At 42.9% G+C, this 19,691-nt stretch overlaps 1 protein-coding gene across 1 annotated transcript in view; it reads right to left on the reverse strand.

The window, feature by feature from the left end:
- Window positions 1–19,691, reverse strand: part of SDK1 (sidekick cell adhesion molecule 1) — a 382,295-nt gene that overhangs the window by 67,444 nt on the left and 295,160 nt on the right. Inside the window, 6 exon segments of the mRNA XM_036392619.2 lie at window positions 3,144–3,242; window positions 5,116–5,305; window positions 5,566–5,681; window positions 11,465–11,702; window positions 14,417–14,567; window positions 16,964–17,073. Of these exon segments, the coding sequence (XP_036248512.1) occupies window positions 3,144–3,242; window positions 5,116–5,305; window positions 5,566–5,681; window positions 11,465–11,702; window positions 14,417–14,567; window positions 16,964–17,073 (904 nt within the window).

The following is a 19,691-nucleotide window of genomic DNA, read 5'->3' on the forward strand; positions in this document are numbered from 1 at the left end:
GGGAAGCAAAGGCAATGAGAAAGATTTCATAAATACATTAGAAATCTGAGGGAGAGAAGGAGAACAGGTCAGCCAGCAGGAAGAAAAAAATTGAGCACAAGACAGGTGAGGCAGAGAGGGAAGGAAGGACTGGTACCTGCATTGCTGCATTTTCACACACAACAAGAAGTTGGTGCTGACAAGATCCTCCACACAAATTAAAAGTGACAACAATGTAAGTAGGGATGCAGGCTGGAATGGAGAACAGGTTAACGAATATTTAGTTAAGCTGGATGTAATCAAGTCAGAAAGGCCTGATGAAATTTGCCCTGCAGAGATGGAGCCATCTCTGAATAATTAGCCATTCTCATCTAGGACTTGTGGACGACAGGTGACATCCCAGAACATTACAAAAGGGCAAACAGAGTACACTGTCTTTTAAAAGGAGGCAAGACTGACTAAAGGAATTATGGACAAATCAAACTAAAGTTCAATACACAGAAAGAACCTGGAAAAAAATATGACTCAATATACAAGCATCCACGAGGATAATAATGTGCCAGGGAACAGCCAATATCTGTTTGATTGGAGCAAATAATAAATATCAAATAATCTGTTTTCCATTTTGACAGTGTAATTGGCCAGGTGGGAAGAGTAGATATGATCCACATTGACTTTGAGTAAGGCTTTAATATGGTTTCACACAGTCCCACCAAAAGCAAACACAATAACAGAATCTAACAAAAACACCACACATTTTGAAATGAACGCTTAAAATATAAAATGTCGTTATCAATGATTTGCTAACAACCTGGGAGGACACAGTAAGCTCTCATGAGACCTCATGAATGAGTCTGGTCTGTTTAATACTTTCATTAATGACCTTGCTTGATGGAATTGCCAATCTGCTTGCAAACTCCAAAAATGAAACCAAGCTGTGCACACTTTAGAGGACATGAGTGTCATTTAAAGAGATCTGGGTAATGAAGAGAGATGGGCTGGAATCAGTGAGATGAAATTCAATAAAGGCATCTGCAAATTATCACACATAAAGAGAAAAAGCTGAATGTTCTTGTGAAAGGAGGACTGGCTGACCTGGAAGTGTAACTGTGGGAAAGAGCAGGAATGAACAGTGGGACATGAACTGACTTACGCCATCAGAGTAGTCAAGGACTGTGTGACACATCCTGGGATATCTTACTGGGCATGGGCTGTGAAAGACATTGGAAACAACAGTCTACATGCTAAAGATGCTAAAGATTCTTTAAGGGAGAGCTTTCCCTCTCCTTCCAATCCTGTTTGTATGATTTTATCATCACCATAACGGCAACGAGCAATAACCAGCTGTGGAGGGGATGCACTGCACAAAGCACTCTGCAAAGACGAAATAAGGGAGAGTTCCTACTCCACTGATCTTGCAGCAACTCCAGCAAATGAGGCTGACAAAGTGCAGCAATGTGAGAGGTTGGAACACAGTTGGGGGAGCAAAATGTCTTCTGTGCTTTCTCATCACTCCTATCAAATGATTTTTTTTTCTCCTTAACCACATCCTGTGACTCAAATCTCAATCTCTGCTGAGAGCAAGTTCTAGGACACACAGTTCCTTAAAAAAAGCAACAAATCAAACCCACAAGACAACCTGGAAGCCAAACTTCCTTGAGCTGCAGAGAAATCCTGTGTAGATCCATCTCTAGCAGCTCACCACTGCCAAGCTTCACACAGACTCCTCCTTGTGCTCAGAAAATCCTGCAGAGTCTGCCTTTGGATGCTGTTTGATGATTTCCCTGTGTCTTCAGATGCCAGGATCACTTTGGTAAACTACACACCTGAGCAAACACTGAGTTCTTGACTCAAGATTTCAGTGCAATGCAGGATGAGTTCTGTATTTAAAGCAATGCCACCTCTGTAGGAACATTTGAAGCAGGCACCCTCCAGCCAGCAAGGAAGGCTTTAGGGAATATTGCTGGAAGCCAACACATGAGCCTGAATGATGGCAGTGAAATTAGAAGCAGAAAGGCCTGGCAGACTCAGTACTAGATAAAAACAAAAGCTTTTGCTTCTGTTCTCAGAATTGAGACACAAATCTTTACTCACCAGCCAGAACTGCTGTAAAATGTGTTCAGCAGCAGCAGAAAACACTAAATTGCTTGGTAACTATGAGCTGCGTTAATTTTAGAGGCAGGAATGGATTCTTACATTGTAAAAGTCTTCACATTTTAAGTGCAACAGTGGCTGGTGCACATATTGCAAAGGCAACCCAAGAGTTATGAGAGCAGGAAGGTGAGAAGGTTTTCTGCAAATTCCTGTCATGCCTTGCTGCCTCTCTTTCCCTTGATGAAAGGGCAAATAGGATTTAACTCCTCATGACCTGTCAGACGTATTATCTCAAGGAAGCAATAAAATAGAAGCACACATAAAACTGAAACATTGGGCGTGTCTGGCAAAGGTGGGGAAAATCCAGGCCTCCAGGCAGTTTTCCCAACAGTCAGCCAAACAGGTTGCCAAACCAAATGCAGATGGGAGGAGAGATGATATTCAGACACGGGGCCTTGAACAACACTGAATTCTGGCTCAGGAAATGTGGTGGTGTTTGCAGGGGTCCCGGGACGAGGGAAGAGATGAGAATCTTGACTCCATGTTTCAGAAGGCTGATTTATTATTTTATGATATATATTATATTAAAAGAAAATGATATATTAGAACTATACTAAGGAAAGAGAGAAAGGATTTCATCAGAAGGCTAGCAAAGAAAAGAATGGAATGATAAGAAAATCTTGTGACTGACCAGAGATTTTGAGACAGCTGGACTGTGATTGGTCATAAAGTAGAAACAATCCACATGAGACCAATCAAAGATGCACCTGTTGCATTCCACAGCAGCAGATAATTATTGTTTACATTTTGTTTCTGAGGCCTCTCAGCTTCTCAGGAGAAAAATCCTAGCAAAAGTATTCTTCAGAAAAAATGTCTGTGACAAGGAAAAGCCACAGCATGGAGCCCTGCAGACCGGTCCCCTCACCACAGCCCCTCAGCTGACAGCAGCACATTTTCCTGTCTTCAGCCAGAGATTCACTTATGTGCAAGGCAAAGGAAAACCCAACAGCTGTGCTTGCTCTGATCTGCATCCCTGCACTCCCAGCCCGGGGTTTGCTGCTCCACCTTACCCAGGATGATCCCGTTGGGCTCCTCGGGCGGCTGCCAGACGATGCGCACGGACGTCAGCCTCACCTCGGGGAACACCATTCTCACAGGGGGCCCGGGGGCTGCAAGGCAACACAGAGAGCATGCACCAAGGACTGCACATCACAGGGATCACAGCTTTTCTGCTCACCCTGGGCAGAACTGCAACACAAGCTGTAGCTCTCCGATAGTGGTTGGAAGCACCCGTGCATGTGCATAATATACATTTATTCTCTATATAAACAAACATTCTGTCCATGGATAAAGGCCTCCAACACCCTCAGACACCAAACACAGCACAGACCAGTGCACCCTACACTGGTTTTTTACAGCACCATGAACTCTGAGCTCTATAGGGTTTTTCTCACTGCAGCATCACCACTGGTGTAAATGAGAACACACTATGAAGCAAGACAGCAAGCTGCCTTTGCAGAGAGTTATATAGCTGAATCCACTTCATACTTGTTGGAATTCAATCATATCCCTTCCTCGTGTCACCAGCAGCAGCTTTGAACTGCTTCCTGACTTTACATTTGCATTTTAAACACCGAGGTGTGAGCAGGAGAACCTGAGGCAGGTGAGAGGCACATTAACACAAAGGTGCTGACCAGCCCAGGTTCACGAGGTGAGGAGATGCTTAATTCATACATTACCATCCATGAATTTTCCCCTTCAGCACAAATTCCACCTGCATTACTCCTGGTGATGCTTTTAATTAAGTTGAGCCCAGAGGAGACACAACATATTTATGTCAGGGGTATGGAGATGGAAGAACAATTAGTTTCATTTGCCAACATGCACTTAAGGAGGGAGCTGCTATAATGGGGTTATCCAAAACAAACAGTTTTAAGTATTTCTCATTACAGTCTGATATGTACATTTCATTGAGTGCTTTTCTCTCCCTGCAGAGTTCTGCTAACAGTAACTTTTCTTATTTTTCCTTTCAAAGAAAAGCCAGGTCCACACACAGAGAGTGTGCTGAGAAAAAGGCTAAAAAAATGTCAGGGAGTTGTTGTCTCTGTTCCTGACCCCACATGCTCCCACTCTTCCTCCCCTGCACTGCATGGAAAATGTTTTGTTAAGCCAGAAGTCTGAATGTGTTTTCAGCCCAACCAAATTATCTTAATGAATTTACTTGTGTAAACCAATGTTTACTCCATTATTATTTTGAAAAGATTTTGATGAGAAAGAGAGACTTCAGAAGCCTCTCACACTGATCTCAACCTATTTATTCCTGAAAAGGTGATCAAAAGTAAAAGCAGTTTTAGCATCTGCAAAGCCCAACAATATTTCAAGAATTGAACCAAATTTCTGTACAATTCCATCAGCAGGAATGCTTCCACCACAGCAGTGTGCTCAGGGAGTGCTTGCTTGGGTTCCTTCAGGAGCCCAACTGCACTGGGAACCCCCTGGGAATTGCTGGAGGCAGCTGCAAAAGGAGCCTGGTAGGATCATCTTCCAAGGTCAATGCCTTATTCTTTTGGGGTTAAAAAAAAGGAGAGTGGATTACTGAAGCAGCAAATTCCTCCTCTTTCCTTCAGTCCACTCAGACCCAGATTTGTTTATTGCTTTCAATTGCAGCATTTTTTTTTCTTTAGCACAATTGAACTTCAATAGGAATTTATAATTGGTCTCTAAAATTGTCTTCAATAGAAATTATCTCCACCAAGCTACAGAGTTCAATATTAGAAGTCTTCTTCCTCTTCATTAGCTGCAGGGAAGGAGGAAAATAGGGGACACTGGTTTTCTGTGCTTTTGCCAGATTCTCAGCCCATGACCAATGGGATACTGCTGAGTTATATACCAGCTACAGCCAATGTCCTTTGGGTTCAGAGCTGAAAAAGAAAGCCACCCAAAAATCCAAGTATTTGTTGCCTCCACTTGCACCACTAGAAGAAATCTGCATTAAAAGGCTGGATCAAATAAGATGGTTATTTTGGCAGCCTTTAAACTCACCATCATCCTTGGTTCTCTCTGTCACTGCTGGGGAGCTGGGGACTCCATCCCCAATGCGGGTGAATGCCAGCACCTGGAGCTCATAGAGGACAAACTTCCTCAGGCCTGAGAGCAGCACTGACTGGGTGTGGTTCCCCCTCACTGTTTGGCTCTTGGGTTCTGAGTCCAAATCCTTTGCTTTGTAAAGGATCTGCAGGATAAATGTGGATGAGACACAGAAGGAAAGAGATTGTTGCATGAGGACTGGAGGAGAGGGAGATTCCTGCTTGTCACCCAATATAAAATAACATTCACCAATCACCCCTTTCAAAGCCAGCACAATTCCTGTATCTTCTCCAGCTGACTTTGAACAATAAGAATATCCAGCAAGTGAATAATACATAACAAATACAAAATCATGTCCTGGTAATGCACTAAAAATCAAATGAGTACGAAACTCCAGTTGCCTACCTTGTAGCCCAGGATGAGACCATTCTGCTCAGACTCAGGAACTGCTGCCCAGGTCAGCAGGATCTGGGTTGAGCTCACAGCTTCAGCAGAGACATTCTCAGGAGGAGCAGAGGGAACTGGAACCACACAGCATCACCAAAGAGCAGAAATAGGTCAGACATAGCAGATAATTTTTTGCTTTCTCCCTACCTGCCCAGGAATCTTCCAGGATCCCATAGAAGAGTATTCAAACCCAAAAGAGCTGAAATATGTTTTAGACAATCCCTTCTCTTCTTGTATTCATTCTACATCATCTTTATATTTCAGCCTGTCTCACAATTTCTTGCCAGTTCATCTCAGAAATGACAATGTTTGTAAAGAGCTAAACATTTAATACTTATCAGTGTCTACAGACAGACAGTAAATATTGACAGCTATGAATAAATTTCAAATTCTATATATCTGCAGTAATAAAAACCAAGTTTAAATTCCTGGACTTCTCCAGAAGCCTATCCCCCAGTATTTCTTTACCACACCTTTTCTTCCCTATGCCAAAACCCAGAACTCTCTCTGAACATGAGTTTATCTTACAGCATGATCTGTTCTAACAAGAAGTTTTATGCCCCCGTGGCTTCCTATATTATCTGAAATGAAATTGTAACATCTTGTCTAGAGCTAGCAATAATTCCCCCCCTGGATAGCACTGCCACTTCAGTAAGAAGTTCTTTAACCTATGCAGCCTTTTGATGATGTGATAGTGCTCAACATTTGCAAGACATCAATTAGAGATGGATGCATTAACACCAGGAGTGTTTTCAGGGTGTCAGTGAGAGATGCCTATTTCATCTCTGTTGCAAAATTGGCTCTCATGAAACTGCAAACATCATTAGGACTGATGGCACAGGAACACTGTAATTTTCTCTGACTCCAGGGAAGAGCAAACTTGCATTTTCCCATGCCATTAAAACTCAAAGTGCTGCAGAACCACACAACTGCAGCCTTTTGTAGGCAAGCTTAGTAGCATGTCACGTTATGCAAGCAGGATGTGAGACTTCACATTTTTAAGAGTTCACATTTTATGCTGCCCTTTTGCATTTTTTCCCCATGGCATTTCCAGCATCTGAAGGCTACAATCTTTTCTAAAGCCTGCTACACCTGTCAGACCTCCAGAGAACATTCACTAAGTTATGTTACACAAGCACTTAGGGACAGTACAGCTTGATTAGGGCCTGAATATATCACAAAAAGCAGCCCAAAGCTCTGCCAAAGGAAAGCTTTCCTGGCTGTCCGAGGGAAAGAACAGATCTGCTGTTTTGGAGGCGAGCTCCTGAAGCTCCTAGCAACATGAACGAGATAATGAGTATGACACCAGAATTAATAAAAATGGAAAAATCCCACCCCCAAAACGTGGTACCCCCACCCCTATGCACTCAAGGTTAACGGCAGAGATGGTAATTTCTGAAACAATTTCCCTGATACTAATTCCCTGATTATTTGGGGCATAAGAAACAGAGCACCATCACATGACACTGCAGCAGACTCAAATCCAATTTTTTCCCCCCCTCCAACACTGAAGTGTCTTTTTTTTTTGTTAAATCTTCTCCCAGATTTATCCCCCACAAGGACATAATTATGTTAAAGGAAAATAGATTGCCAGAGCCATGAATGTCTTTGGATAGCTGCCATAACTTTATCTGTAGATCTTCACAAAGAGCTAGTCCCACATGAATCACTCCTGGAGAGAGAAAGGGTGGAGGTGGGTCACAAGAAACCAGGATGTGTAGAGGAAAGAAGCCCTTTCCAGCCACATTTATTTCTGTTTTATCTGGTTTGAGGCCTTTCAAAAGAGAAAAAGTTACTTTATTTTACAAATATTTATCTTCCTCTTTGATCAGCAGCCAGGAACTGTCCTGAACTCATAGAAGGCAGAGGCTGTGCCCAGACTGGCCCTAAGGGCATCCTGGCTTTGAGGTGAGGATGGTCACACTGCTGGTGGGGCACTGGACAGCTGACAAAGGAGAGAAGAGGGTTCATTAGCTCAGACCTCTCTCAATTCCCAGTGACAGAGCAGCTGAATGCCCCCTCTCACTGGAGAGGAACCTAAGTCCAATACCTGAATGGTAAAAATCCTTGTGTTCATTGAGCAAGCTTTAAATCTTCAGTCCTCACCTCAGTGTCGAGAATTTGATTCTAATATGAATTCAGGAACTGCAAGTGATTTTATGGATCTTATTGTTGCCAGCCTTTTATCAAGTAACAGACTTTGATCGACCCTTTAAGAATGAATTGAAAGGTAACCTTCATTTCTCTGACCCATCTCCTCTCTCAGGAAGCTGTGATTCAAAGAAATTATAGTTTGCTAAGACTAATTAGTGAGCGAGGCACATAATCCCTCTTTCCTCTGCAAGCTCCCTTCTCTAATGCTGGTTTCCTTAAACTGTTGCACTGAAGACTTTGTTATAAGCTCCAAAAAGCTGAGTTCTCATTAGTAACCTGCAAGAACAGCACAGAAGGCAAGCAAAAGTGTCCAAAAAAATCCCAGAGCATGAACAAAATGAACCGGAAACACTGAAACTAAATGATGAGCTAATCCAGCAAAGCGCCAGCACGGAGCACTTCACAAGATCAAACGTAGGAAATCACAGAGTTACTGGCACTTTGCACTGGAATGTCAATAACAGAGCAAGTTTTTAAGGTTATCCACTTTGGCATCTAAAATCATGCATCTTCTTTCTACATCTGACACAGGCACATCTGATGTACAGCAAATTATGTCGTTTTATGTCTCTAACTGGGCCAAAAGGAGGTTTTAATAAGCTAGTCTGTATTCTGGCTTTCTAGGAAAGCTAGAGAGTGGGATGCAGCGGTTCTCTGCATTTCTGCAGCTCATTTAAGCTGCACATCCCTCACTCTTTTTGAGAGCAAAAATTAAAGTGGCACATTGTATATCTGACGTCGGCTAAGAAGTGCAAATTTCCAGCAAGGTTGATGGCAAAAGTAGCATAGCTGCAGCACACATCAAATTAGGTACTGCAGGCCAAATCCTCAGCCTTGTACAAATTCCCACAGTGACACTGGACCACATTTGAATTATCAAGAGATGCTCCATCACAGCACAGTAACTGCTCTGTGAAGGTCAGGCTCCCAAGCACTGGGAGATTGATCCTTGCCATGGATGTGTGACCATGCTCCTACAGTAGCTCATCCTGTAAGACAAGTGTACACATTCATGTAGCTGAATATTAACAGCACAAAATCCATTAAGGCACTGGGTTAGGTGTATCTGAGATGGAATTTTTTTGAAAGCAACAGGGTCTGTATCTAAGAGGAAGCAGCCCTGCCAAGGTTGTTCTAATACATCAGATGCCTCTGCAATTTCTTGCTTTCTCTATATTGGACCTACTGTCGTTGTCAATTTATTGAGTGGAAACTGAGCTTGTTACTCTGCAGTTATTTTACACCATAAAATTTAATGAGCTATTTAATTTCTAACATTACAAAAACATTTTGGATTGATAGAACCTGTCCTGTTTAAAAATCCTAATTCATCTCCCTCCACCTTCAGCTGCTTGCAACCCTATCCCAGATTTTCATTTTAGGAATTCCCAACTGTTTTTCTCAAGCCAGTGTTACCAAAACCTACAGCATTATTTATTCCCTCATAGTTTCTTTGGGTTTGATTTGTTTTATATATTCAAGAGCTTCAGAAACCAGTGAGCACTTGTAATGACATGCCCCACTATTGTTGTTGGCATTTGTGCTCAGCTATCAGTGCTGTGATTGCACAAGCTAAAGCAAACAAATGCTCAAACAGAGCTTTATTTTCAATAAAGATTTTGGGCTCCAGTGATTGCACTGCCATCAGATACCATGACCTGGTTTAGTGCCTGGGCTCTACTCCTTATCTCCTTGGATGGCATAAAACACGAACCAGGAGTTGTGCCAATGAAACGCCACATGATCCTGGCCAAGACACCTCTGGCCAGCTGTGTGGGATGTTTACAACCCCCAGCACCAGCAAACCAACTTCCCTAAGACTCTGTGTCTAAAAAATGGAAAAAGAAATATTTTGAAGTTCTTGGAGAACACAAGCGATAAATAGAATTTTTCTTATAGTTCCAAAGACAGACCTTAAAGTGCTTTGACCTTTCTCCCCGGCTTTAAATATCTTTTATTTGCATTTTAACCCCATTTGACTGTGCATACAGGTTAATTCCAGATTCCCTGAAGTGCTTTCATACAGTTTGCTGCTAAGCCAGCACATCTTGTATATTCTAAATCTAGGAAGATACAGCCAAAAGTCTGAGCCCTGACTTGCTCTATGCAAGAAATCAGATGTCAGTATCAAAGCAAACACATGGAGAAAACCAAATGAGTCCTTACGGCCTAGATCACAGCTTTGTGTTATTTTGATCCCAGGTTCTGTGTGCCTCCCACAATCAGTTTCAAGTCAACCTTCTCTTAATAGTCCCAGAGAAAATGCCAGATCCACGCATAACCTCTGATCTTTAGATGCTGAGCAAGAGCACTGCAATCCTAAGGTTTTATGAAATGACTTAATCTTAGTATTTACTACATTTCAAAAGAAGTGTTTGAAAAGCAGCGGAGAGGCGAAAGTGGAGGATGTGATATCTTTTTATTATGATACAGAACTGCTTTGTCTGGGTCGTGCTATCTCTAACTCCAGCACAAGCCTTCTTTAAAATACCTCTGGCAATCGCTTTGCAATTACTCCTTCCCAAAGAGCAACACTTCAATGGAGGGGGATGACTTTGTTTAGCTTTCTCCCTGGCTAGTTCAAAGCAGAGTTATCTGAACCAGCAGACCAAACCCTGCTGTGCCTGGTCTCGCTTCCCACCAAGGAACACTGCGTGGTACACAGGGCACAGACATGCACACATCAGGTATGCACAGGATTAAATTCCACAACTTCTTAAACGAAGACAAATTGCAAAAAAAAACAAAACAACAAAAACAGGGAAAAAAAATCAGCATTGAACCTTGCACAAAAAAAGTGTCACTAATAGATTTATTATTAAACTTTTAAACCACACATCACCCATTTTGTTGCTAACTTGCAACATAATTTTTCCTTTCCCATGTGCTTGTAGGGTAGGTCTGGAAATAAGTTTTGGGGAAGTCAACAGCTAGAGAGCAGCTTTTCAACATCTGCCTTCACTGCTCTCCTGAGCTAACAGTAATTTACTGTTGCCTGAGAGTGACAGCTTCCTTCTGATATTTGAAGTCTCTGTGCTTGCCTGGACAATTCAGCTCAACAATACAGCCCTGCTGCTCCAGGTCTGTGAGCAGGTTATGTCTACACAGCCTTGTACACACAATTTTGGAAGGCAGGTTTGAAAATGTGCCATCAGAAACTCAGGTAATTATTTTATTTCTCTCTGGGTAATCAGCTCTCTAACGTTACTTGTGCCCTTTTAGAATTATTTGGTGCTTGAAATGAAATTTCAGGTAACCACAGCTGTGAGAAAATGTGCCTCAGGCAAGAATCAGATGAGGAAAAGAGGAGGATTAGGAAAAATAGGGTACTGGGGAGGAAGAGGAGGCATGAGAGAGCATCTCAGCCAGAAAAGTCTATATACAAGCTTCTCCTTATGCTGTCCACACTGGGGCAGAAATAGGGAGAGGTTGCTCTGTTTGCTTTAAATAAAAAACCTGAAGGTTTGTGCATGAAAGCAAGGTAGGAATAAAAAAAAAAAAAGAAATAACCCTTCAAATGTCTGTATGTCTTTTTTCCTGCAGTGCATCTCAACATAGCTTTTTTTAAATTTAATTTCAGATTTCATGGCTCAGCAAGCAAAAAAAACCCCACCCAACATCGAAACACCAAACTAAAAAATTAAAATCGGAAGAAAAGGGTAGAAAGTGGTGAATTTCCTGGGTTTTCTGTGCTTGGACTCACCTGACTCCCGCGTCCGGCCTCTGACGGCCTCGCTCCAGGGCCCTGCCCCGATGGCGTTGAAGGCCTGGATCTGCAGCTCGTACTCCGTCCACTCCTGCAGCTCCTCCAGCGTGCACTCCCGCGCCAGGCGGTCGGGCAGCACCTTCAGCAGGGCTGGGGAGGGCAGGTCCACGCGCCACGCCCGGATCCTGTACCCCACCGACTCGGGGTTCCCGTTGTACTGCGTGTCGGGGAGCGGCTGCCGAGCGACAGGAAACACAACAACCCCGTCAGGACACACGGCCAGAGCTGGGAACTGACCCCAGCTGCTCCTCAGGAGGGGCGCAAGGGGCATCAGTAAAAAAAAAGGACAACAAAAAACCCCAGGACCCAACGGTGATAAAACAGCTGCAGAGCTTAGGACTTTCTTAATGAGCGTCATGGTGAAAAGTCTCAATGGGCTGCCACAATTGTCCATGTTTTTGTCTCTAGGTTAAGGGACATAGATGAGAAACAAAGAGCATGATTATTGCTCTTCATGAAATAGTTCAGCTTGCCACAAGGTTCTGCTCCTGAACCCATGTGCAGCCCACAGCAAGGCAAAAATGATCCAGAGGTTGATTTTCTGGTTTATGCTTTGTGATCTGCTACTGGTTTCTGTCCTGCTTGGAATTTTTTTTTGATTTTGAGCCAAGTAGGTTCGCTCACAAAACCAAGCCCTTTGCTGTGGGTGTATCAACAGAGATTATATGAATACAATATATTTCAGAGCTTTGTGATTAATTATGGAAATGAATGATAAATTGCTGAAGCATGTGACAAATTCATTTATCGTACATTTTTTGCCTTTTTTTACTGACTCTCTGCCTACTCATTTATCAGTAGAGATTCATTCTAGTATTCCAACTCCCCAAGCAATTTCAGAGATTAAAATATGAAATAATTAGCCTACTTCATGAAGTTTGGAGTTTTTCTGCTGTAAAACTAACTAGATGATGCCACGGATGGCTGAGATTCAGTTCTGATTCACTGGGAAAGCTGGATACACATTAACATTTCACAGCTCAGAAGACTCTACCCCGCAGGCATGCAGGGCTAGAAGCGTGACCCTCATTCTGCAGGAAGGGAGGAATCCCCAGCTCCCAGGGGAGAACAGATTCACCTGCAGGTCTTGAAATAAAAGACATTAAACACTTTCAAATATTGATGTTATTAAGCATGAAAAGCGTTTATCAGGTCATTTTTAGCTGTGGCTGTTGCTTGCCCTGAACCCTGCAGATTGACTCATGGAAAACAGGCTTTCAAGCAGCACAGTCTTAATGTTTTAAAGGCTCTTAAAACAACCTGGAGTTAATTTTGATGGAAGATACGTAGGTCTGGATACAGTGCCAATGTGGGCATGATATTCACACAGAAAAGCCATGACAGAGTTGTGTGGGGCCTCTCAAAGGGACTGCCATGGCTCTTCTGTGGGTAGTGAGGTGACACCTTCAAGTTCAGGTTTTGGTCTGGCTAGGTTCAGCATTAAGTGCAGTGTCCTGTTGAGAAATTCGAATTATTCCTTTCCAACAGGAGAAAAACCCTCTTGTTCCCAGCCTGATTTTGACTTGCAGCCATAATGAGTTTATGCATGGAAAAGCTAACATTTGGGCAAAAGGAAACCTGTGCTTCATCAACTTCACACCACAGTAACCCTGGTGGAAAACTCTGCCTAACAGGGGTGAAGAAAAACCATTTTGTAGCAGGTTAATTGCCAAGTAAATCCCAACGTGGCAACTCTGCAGGTAACTGAGATGGGTAAAGGGGCACAGCGATGTCAGCAATTGCCGCATCTTCGCAATTAATCATTTATCTCTGCATTTTAGCGCATAATTCCACACCAATTCAGCTAAAGCTAATCTTCCCACAGGAGTGCCAGCCTCGCTGCTGCTGCACCAGGGCTCTGAGAAACACAGGATGCTGCCCATGGCTGGGGTGCACCTTCTGGGGACCGTTTTGTACAGAGCAAACAACCGAGCCCTGGAAAGCGGCAAATTGGCTCGAGCGCCCCGTTCCTGCCCTATGTGTTGACCCAGACTGTGGTCCTGGAGCCCCTCAAAGCCAAGCTTTTACACACAGCCACATTCCCCTGATGAAGTGGCAGAAACAGTGGCAGTAAGCAATTTATTTGATTAATAAGGCACTTAAGGCAAGGCTCAGATTTCCGACTAGTCTGGAAAAGGAAACAATTTGGCTGTTGCTCCTCTGCGCTGAGCACGATGAGGAGGAGGAGGCGCTCTGGGGAGGGCTGCCCTGGGCCTGGGGTGTCAGAACTCAGTACATCCCTCCCAGTGTCCAGAGTTGCCGAGGACCCCGCCGGGGGGCTCAGAGACCCTGGCATGCTGCCCAGAACATCTGGGGATTTGATTGTGACCCCTGGAGCAAGTTACCAGCTTTGTATGAGGACGTGAAAGTCACACAGGTTCGAATGGTGTAATAAAATATTCACAGGGTGAAAATGGAGATTTTGGGATTTTTGGTATGGGGTGGAGGAATGATGGAAAGATGGAGGAATCAGGGCGTGTCTAGCCGTTCTTCTTCTTCTTGTTCTCCATTTTCTGCTGTGATGTTGGCACTTTGGGATTGGTTTAGAGTAGAAGTGCACTGTCTAACATAGGTGATAGATATTGGGAATTAAGAGTAAATATGATATACATAGTTTGTAGTATAAAAGGATGATAGAGCCTTGGAGGCGGTCAGAGTGCTCGTGGCTGCCTTGCTGAACAGACCTCAGCTGGGCAGAAAGAAAATTTTATAGATAAGAATTAATAAACAACCTCAAGACCGAAAAGTGAAGAATCCAGACTCATTCTTCAGTTGCGCGGGCTGAAGCAGAACCATCCTACGCACCTCGGGGCAGCAATTATCAACACCAACCCAAGACTGGGGGAGCATCCCCATCCCCACCGTCCCCACATCCCTCGAGCTGCTCACCACCCATCGCAGCCACAGGCTGGTCTCGCTGGCCGTGCGCACGGTGACGCTGCCGGGGGCCACGTCCGGCGGCGCCTGCAGGGTCTGGATGACCCGCGAGGGTTGGCTCAGGGGGCTGGGGCCCACCACGTTCACCTGCCGCATCCGGAACCTGCAGCAAGGGGGGATAAAAGCAGTGAGTGCCACTGTCAGGGCTCAGGGAATGCTCCCTTGCTCCTCCAGGGAGGGAGGACGGGTGGAAAAATATGAATTAGCGGCTTTGGAAACGTTCCGCAAAGGTCGCCGCACGCGGGTCCCCTTTGTATTCGCTGCTGAATGCTTGATGGTAACTGCTTCCAGATCCTCTAAGGTATTTAAAAAATGAAAATGAGATTAGCTTAGGGTCTATTAGAAACTTAGGTATTTGTGTGAGAAATTTATGTTAATTATACCAAGCCTGATGAGCTTATGCTGGCAGTAAGTGATTTTCTCTGGTGATGCTTATACAATACATTCAGAAACGTATTAAAATATCAAACTTTGGATAGTCTCATTCCCTGTCAATATAAAAAATATACTGGTGATAACATTTCCCCTCAATTACGTGTTGAAAGAGGCTGATTTATCCCTGTGCTGCATTTTCAGCCTTCCTGCACAAGAAAGATTAAGTTATTTAATGTGGATATGCATTTTAAAAAATACCCTGTCTGCTTGAAACCATCTCTTCTACAATAGAAATCCTTATTGGGTCACAAAAGATTTAGGGAAATCTTTTTTTACAAGGAGCACAACATAATTAAGATGTGCAGTATATTTCAGATACTCTCACCCATCACAAGCAACTGGAAGCACCCAGCACTTGCACATAAATACGTGACCTGCTCATATTAAACCCTTAATTTTTGGACCTAATGACTGAGCTTGGGAAAAGGATGAGCCAGTCAACACAGCAGTGTTTATTTACCTGCTCTGATCTCCCTCCAAAGTGCACTGAAGGAAACACATTAAACAAATACTGTTCTGATTTCACCCTCAAACACTGGCCCAAAATATGGGGAAAAAGAAGGGCCTGTAAAGAAGTGCTCTGATAATCAGCCCTCACCATGCATTTCTTCAGTGAGCAATGACTGAACAGTTCAGGGGACAACAAATCCATTTGGCAACAGCTTTCTAGGTTTCAAAAATTTGTATAAAATTGGTCAAGACTGAAGCAAAACCAAAAAAGTTCCTATCTTTGCATGCAGGAGAGACAAAAAATAGGCAAAATCCAAGGTGCTGCCTTGAAAAGTCAAAGGGAAATGTGAAAGATTCCAGCATAAGTGGGACCATTCTAGAATTTAATGAATACAAGAGAAAAATGAGATGTAAGAATAAAATAAACCAAAAAGTTTAACAACTGGGAAAAAAAATCAGCCCAAATTTCTCATATTCCTCATTATTTGCTATCCCAAAAATATTTCTCCATGCACCTGTCTGGGTGTGCAAGTTTTCCTTATTCTTCATGGACAGTGAAGGTTGAACTGTGGTACAACCTGCACTTTCTTGCTCACCCCTGCCTTTCCAGCTTTAGGATCTGTCTTTATGAGGAGAGCAAAATCCTCTTAACCTGAAGATAATTTTCCTAAACCTCTGCACCAGAAATCTCTACTTAAGTTCAAAAAAATTTTCAAAGACCTTTTAGTAAAACATTTAGCTCTGGAAGATGAGGTTTAAAACACTTCAGTGGAGGGTTAGTGAGAAATTCAATACGTTCCTAGGTTTGTGACCAAGGGAGGAAAATTACATGCCAGCACTGAGTCAGTTGTAAATTACATGAGCTCTCCTTGGTTGCACCTACTCCTGGCTTACAACAGCACATGGGTTAGTTAATAGCCCCTTCAGCCAGCACAAAATGGACAAGTTTCTAGAGTACTCATTTAACACTTGCCACTGGATTTCCTTTCCACCAGCCTCTACATTAGCAAGCTGGATCATGAAAGTATTTTCATTAGGGCTGAGTACCTCAAATTCTCCAGTCTTGTCTATACCACAGCATCACTTGGATTGGATTGATTTAAAAATCAATCTCGTTTAACTGGGGTGCACCCACAATGCAGAGTCACCTCAATCAATTTAGGCATTGCTTATATCTATTAAGCTTAACTTGGTAAATTCCTATAAACAAAGGTTTCATCTAACTGATGTTACCAAATTAAGTTAAATCAATAAAGAGATGCTTAAGCTGATGCAAATATGTAATTACAGGTTTGCACCAGTTTAACCACGATTGATTTGTCACTGGCTGATGTTCCACTGGTGCTCTCTTCAGGGAGGAAGTCACAGGATAGCAGCTACTTGTAAAAGCATCTCACTGAGCACTTGAATTTCCTTCTCAACTGGATTTTATGTGAATTACAATTAACAACATCAGATTGGTAATTTTAAGTATAACCTATCAAAACAGCAAAGCTTTTCCCTTTTGTTCAGATTATAAAACTCAGCCAGATGTTTCTGAATAGGAAAGCTGCTCCATGCTGCTATTTACTCTTTTTCTTTTCCATGTTGCAGAAAATTACCTGCTGTTCTTACCTGTAATGAGTGTAAGGAATGAGGTTTGGTACCTCCAGCATCTGAGCATCAGGTTCATTCTCCACCTCATGAAGAGTCACCCATTCTTCTTCATCACCCAGCACACCAACCTGTACAAGGGAAAGGTTAGAAGGAATACAAAGTATGTTATATATATAAAAATAAATAAATAAATAAATACATATAACCTCTTTCACAATGTGTGTCATCACAGCAGTGGAAGCACAAATCCTGTTAAACACATTTTCCAGTTAGTACTAATTTTTCTATGACTTGTTATTTGTAGAGAGAAAATCTAGCCAAGTTAGCCAAGTCTCCTTGTAGCTGATGGGACTTCACTGGATCCTGTGATAAGATCCATTCCAGAAAAAACACCATGAGAGCAATAATACCCTGTTCAATCTTCCTGCCACAATACAAAAGTATCAAGTAGTAATATAAGAGAATGAAAAATAGCCTTGATAATAACTCGCAGGAACTGATGCATACTAAGTAAGTCTCAATGGAGGCAAAATGCCATGGAAATGAAGACAGAGAAACAAGAGCAAAGTCAAAGAACAAAAGTGTTTTAACCTCATCTGCTGCTCTGCACTTAGACCAGACTTTTCCATGAGCAACCCTTTGTAGTAATTAATCACAACATATTGCCCAACATGGGCCCTCAGCCACAGCAGAGTTAGAAGGGACTAAACACTGATGAGAATTGAGCATTGCTTTCTATGCAGCTTTCTGGAGATGAAATGAAGATGAATCAGGACTTAAAAGGAAACCAACAGGGAATGAGAGAGGCCAGAGCCTGACCTGGAAGATGCAGCACACGTGGGCAGGGCTGTGCCTGAGCCATGGGAGGAGTGTGGAGAAGGGGGGAAGAGAAGGGCTGGATGGCTGGGCTTCACTTTTGAGGTTTGCAGGTGCTGAAACCCAGGGCAGCTCAGGCAAGGCCCCTGGAATAATTCCCCAGCACTGAGCATGTTCCTCTGGTGTTCCAACCCCACCACAAAGGGTGGGTGCAGCCCAATTCCCCCACCCTGGTACCCACAGTCAGGGGCTGAAGGGTGGCAGAGGGTACCTGGGCAGCTCTTCCCTTCAGTGTCTATTCACAGATTTAACATCCACGAAGACACCTTATCCCTTTTTAACCTACTGACACTATCTACTCCCACAGGCTGCTGTGGCAACACATTCCAGAAGCTCACAACCCACTGTGTAAAGAGCCATTTCCTTTAATCTTTTTTAAACAGATCCCTTGCAAGTTCTGTGTACGAGTTACAGCCACAGACACTGTCAGATACTCAACAGGCACCACAGCCCCAAGTATCTCGCATACCCCGAGTACTTCAAATAGAAAATTAGGTTTCATTCACTCTTTTCTTTTTTTTTTTCCCTTCAGAAGAAGCAGCCTGATTTATTTATAGATGTTTTAGTTCTTCGCTCACCCAGGACTTGATGTGCTGCATATTTATGTTTGTGCATGAAGAAATGACACAAAAAAAATTAGGCCAGAGAAGTAAGTTCTGCATTGCACTGTGGAAAGAAGCCTCTCTGATCTTCCCAGCAGAACACTGATTCCATGGAGGATGTGTCTGGACAGGTCTTGATGGACCTTTCAGATTTGTTGGGGGATCAAGGTCACTGCCATAGATTAAACAACATCTAAAATAGATGGTAGTGAAAATTATGGACCTTTTAAAATTCCCAGTCCTAACTAAGCTCCACAAATTGTAGTGAAGCCCATGGATGTGGAATCTGAAGGGAAACAAGTTGAGATGGGTCAGCATGGTAAAACATAACATCCCTAAACTGAACCTGCAGAACAAAGAATGGAGAAAGAGATTTAAAAGAAAAAAAAGCCCTACACAAACAAAGAATGAATGAGAGTGCTGATTTCAGTCAAGGAAACAGAGAACACTTTTTATTAAATGAATTGTCTATTAATACTGTAGGAAGTCTATAGTAAATGCTTATTTTTGCAAATTTTGCACGTAACAGCATCACCTCTAAGTGCTGCAGTAATTGTATAGCAACAATCCACAGTGCTCTGGAGGCTGCAAATAATCTCCAGTGGTGACTAAGTTGTCTTTTTTGTATTCTAAGAGCAGTAAGAGCTTTTTAAAATATTTCTTACCTAACAAAATAATGAGAGGAAAAAAAAAAGGGCCCACAGGTTGCAATTGCTGTGCAGAGCAGGCAGGTCATTAATACACATTAAGGACCACAAGGCCCAGCAGGGCTGACATTGTCTCAGTGAGACATTTTCTGGTGGGCTGCAAAGGTGGATATATTAAGGACCTTGTACTAGGTCTGTGTTGCTTGGAAGAAGTTTCATTTATTTATTTAATACATACATGTATGTATTCTCAGAAGTGAGCCTTAGAAGAAAATCTTCAGTGATGGACTTTATATTTTTAACTTCCCCAAAATCTATAGCAGATTCCAAGTTTCAGGCTGTGGAAGGAAAAGGAAACTATTTTTGCTGAAACACTCTGATGTCAGATCAGAGGAAACTTATCAGTTTCAAGAATCAGAGTACAAAGGGATTCCCACGGGGCAGAGAGAACCACGGGCAGTGGTTGGGATAAAAGAGTCCTTTGAGGGGCAGGAGAGCCCACTCTGAGCCGCTCTGCAGAACATCAAGTGAAGTTAAAGGCTTTTCTTTCTTGTAGCTGTTTTTTTTGGATAACAGTGTATGCACACTTCAGAGCAGGATGGTGTTTGTTGACAGATCACA

The sequence above is a fragment of the Molothrus ater genome, chromosome 16 (assembly GCF_012460135.2).
Source record: "Molothrus ater isolate BHLD 08-10-18 breed brown headed cowbird chromosome 16, BPBGC_Mater_1.1, whole genome shotgun sequence".
In the NCBI taxonomy this organism is placed as follows: domain Eukaryota; kingdom Metazoa; phylum Chordata; class Aves; order Passeriformes; family Icteridae; genus Molothrus; species Molothrus ater.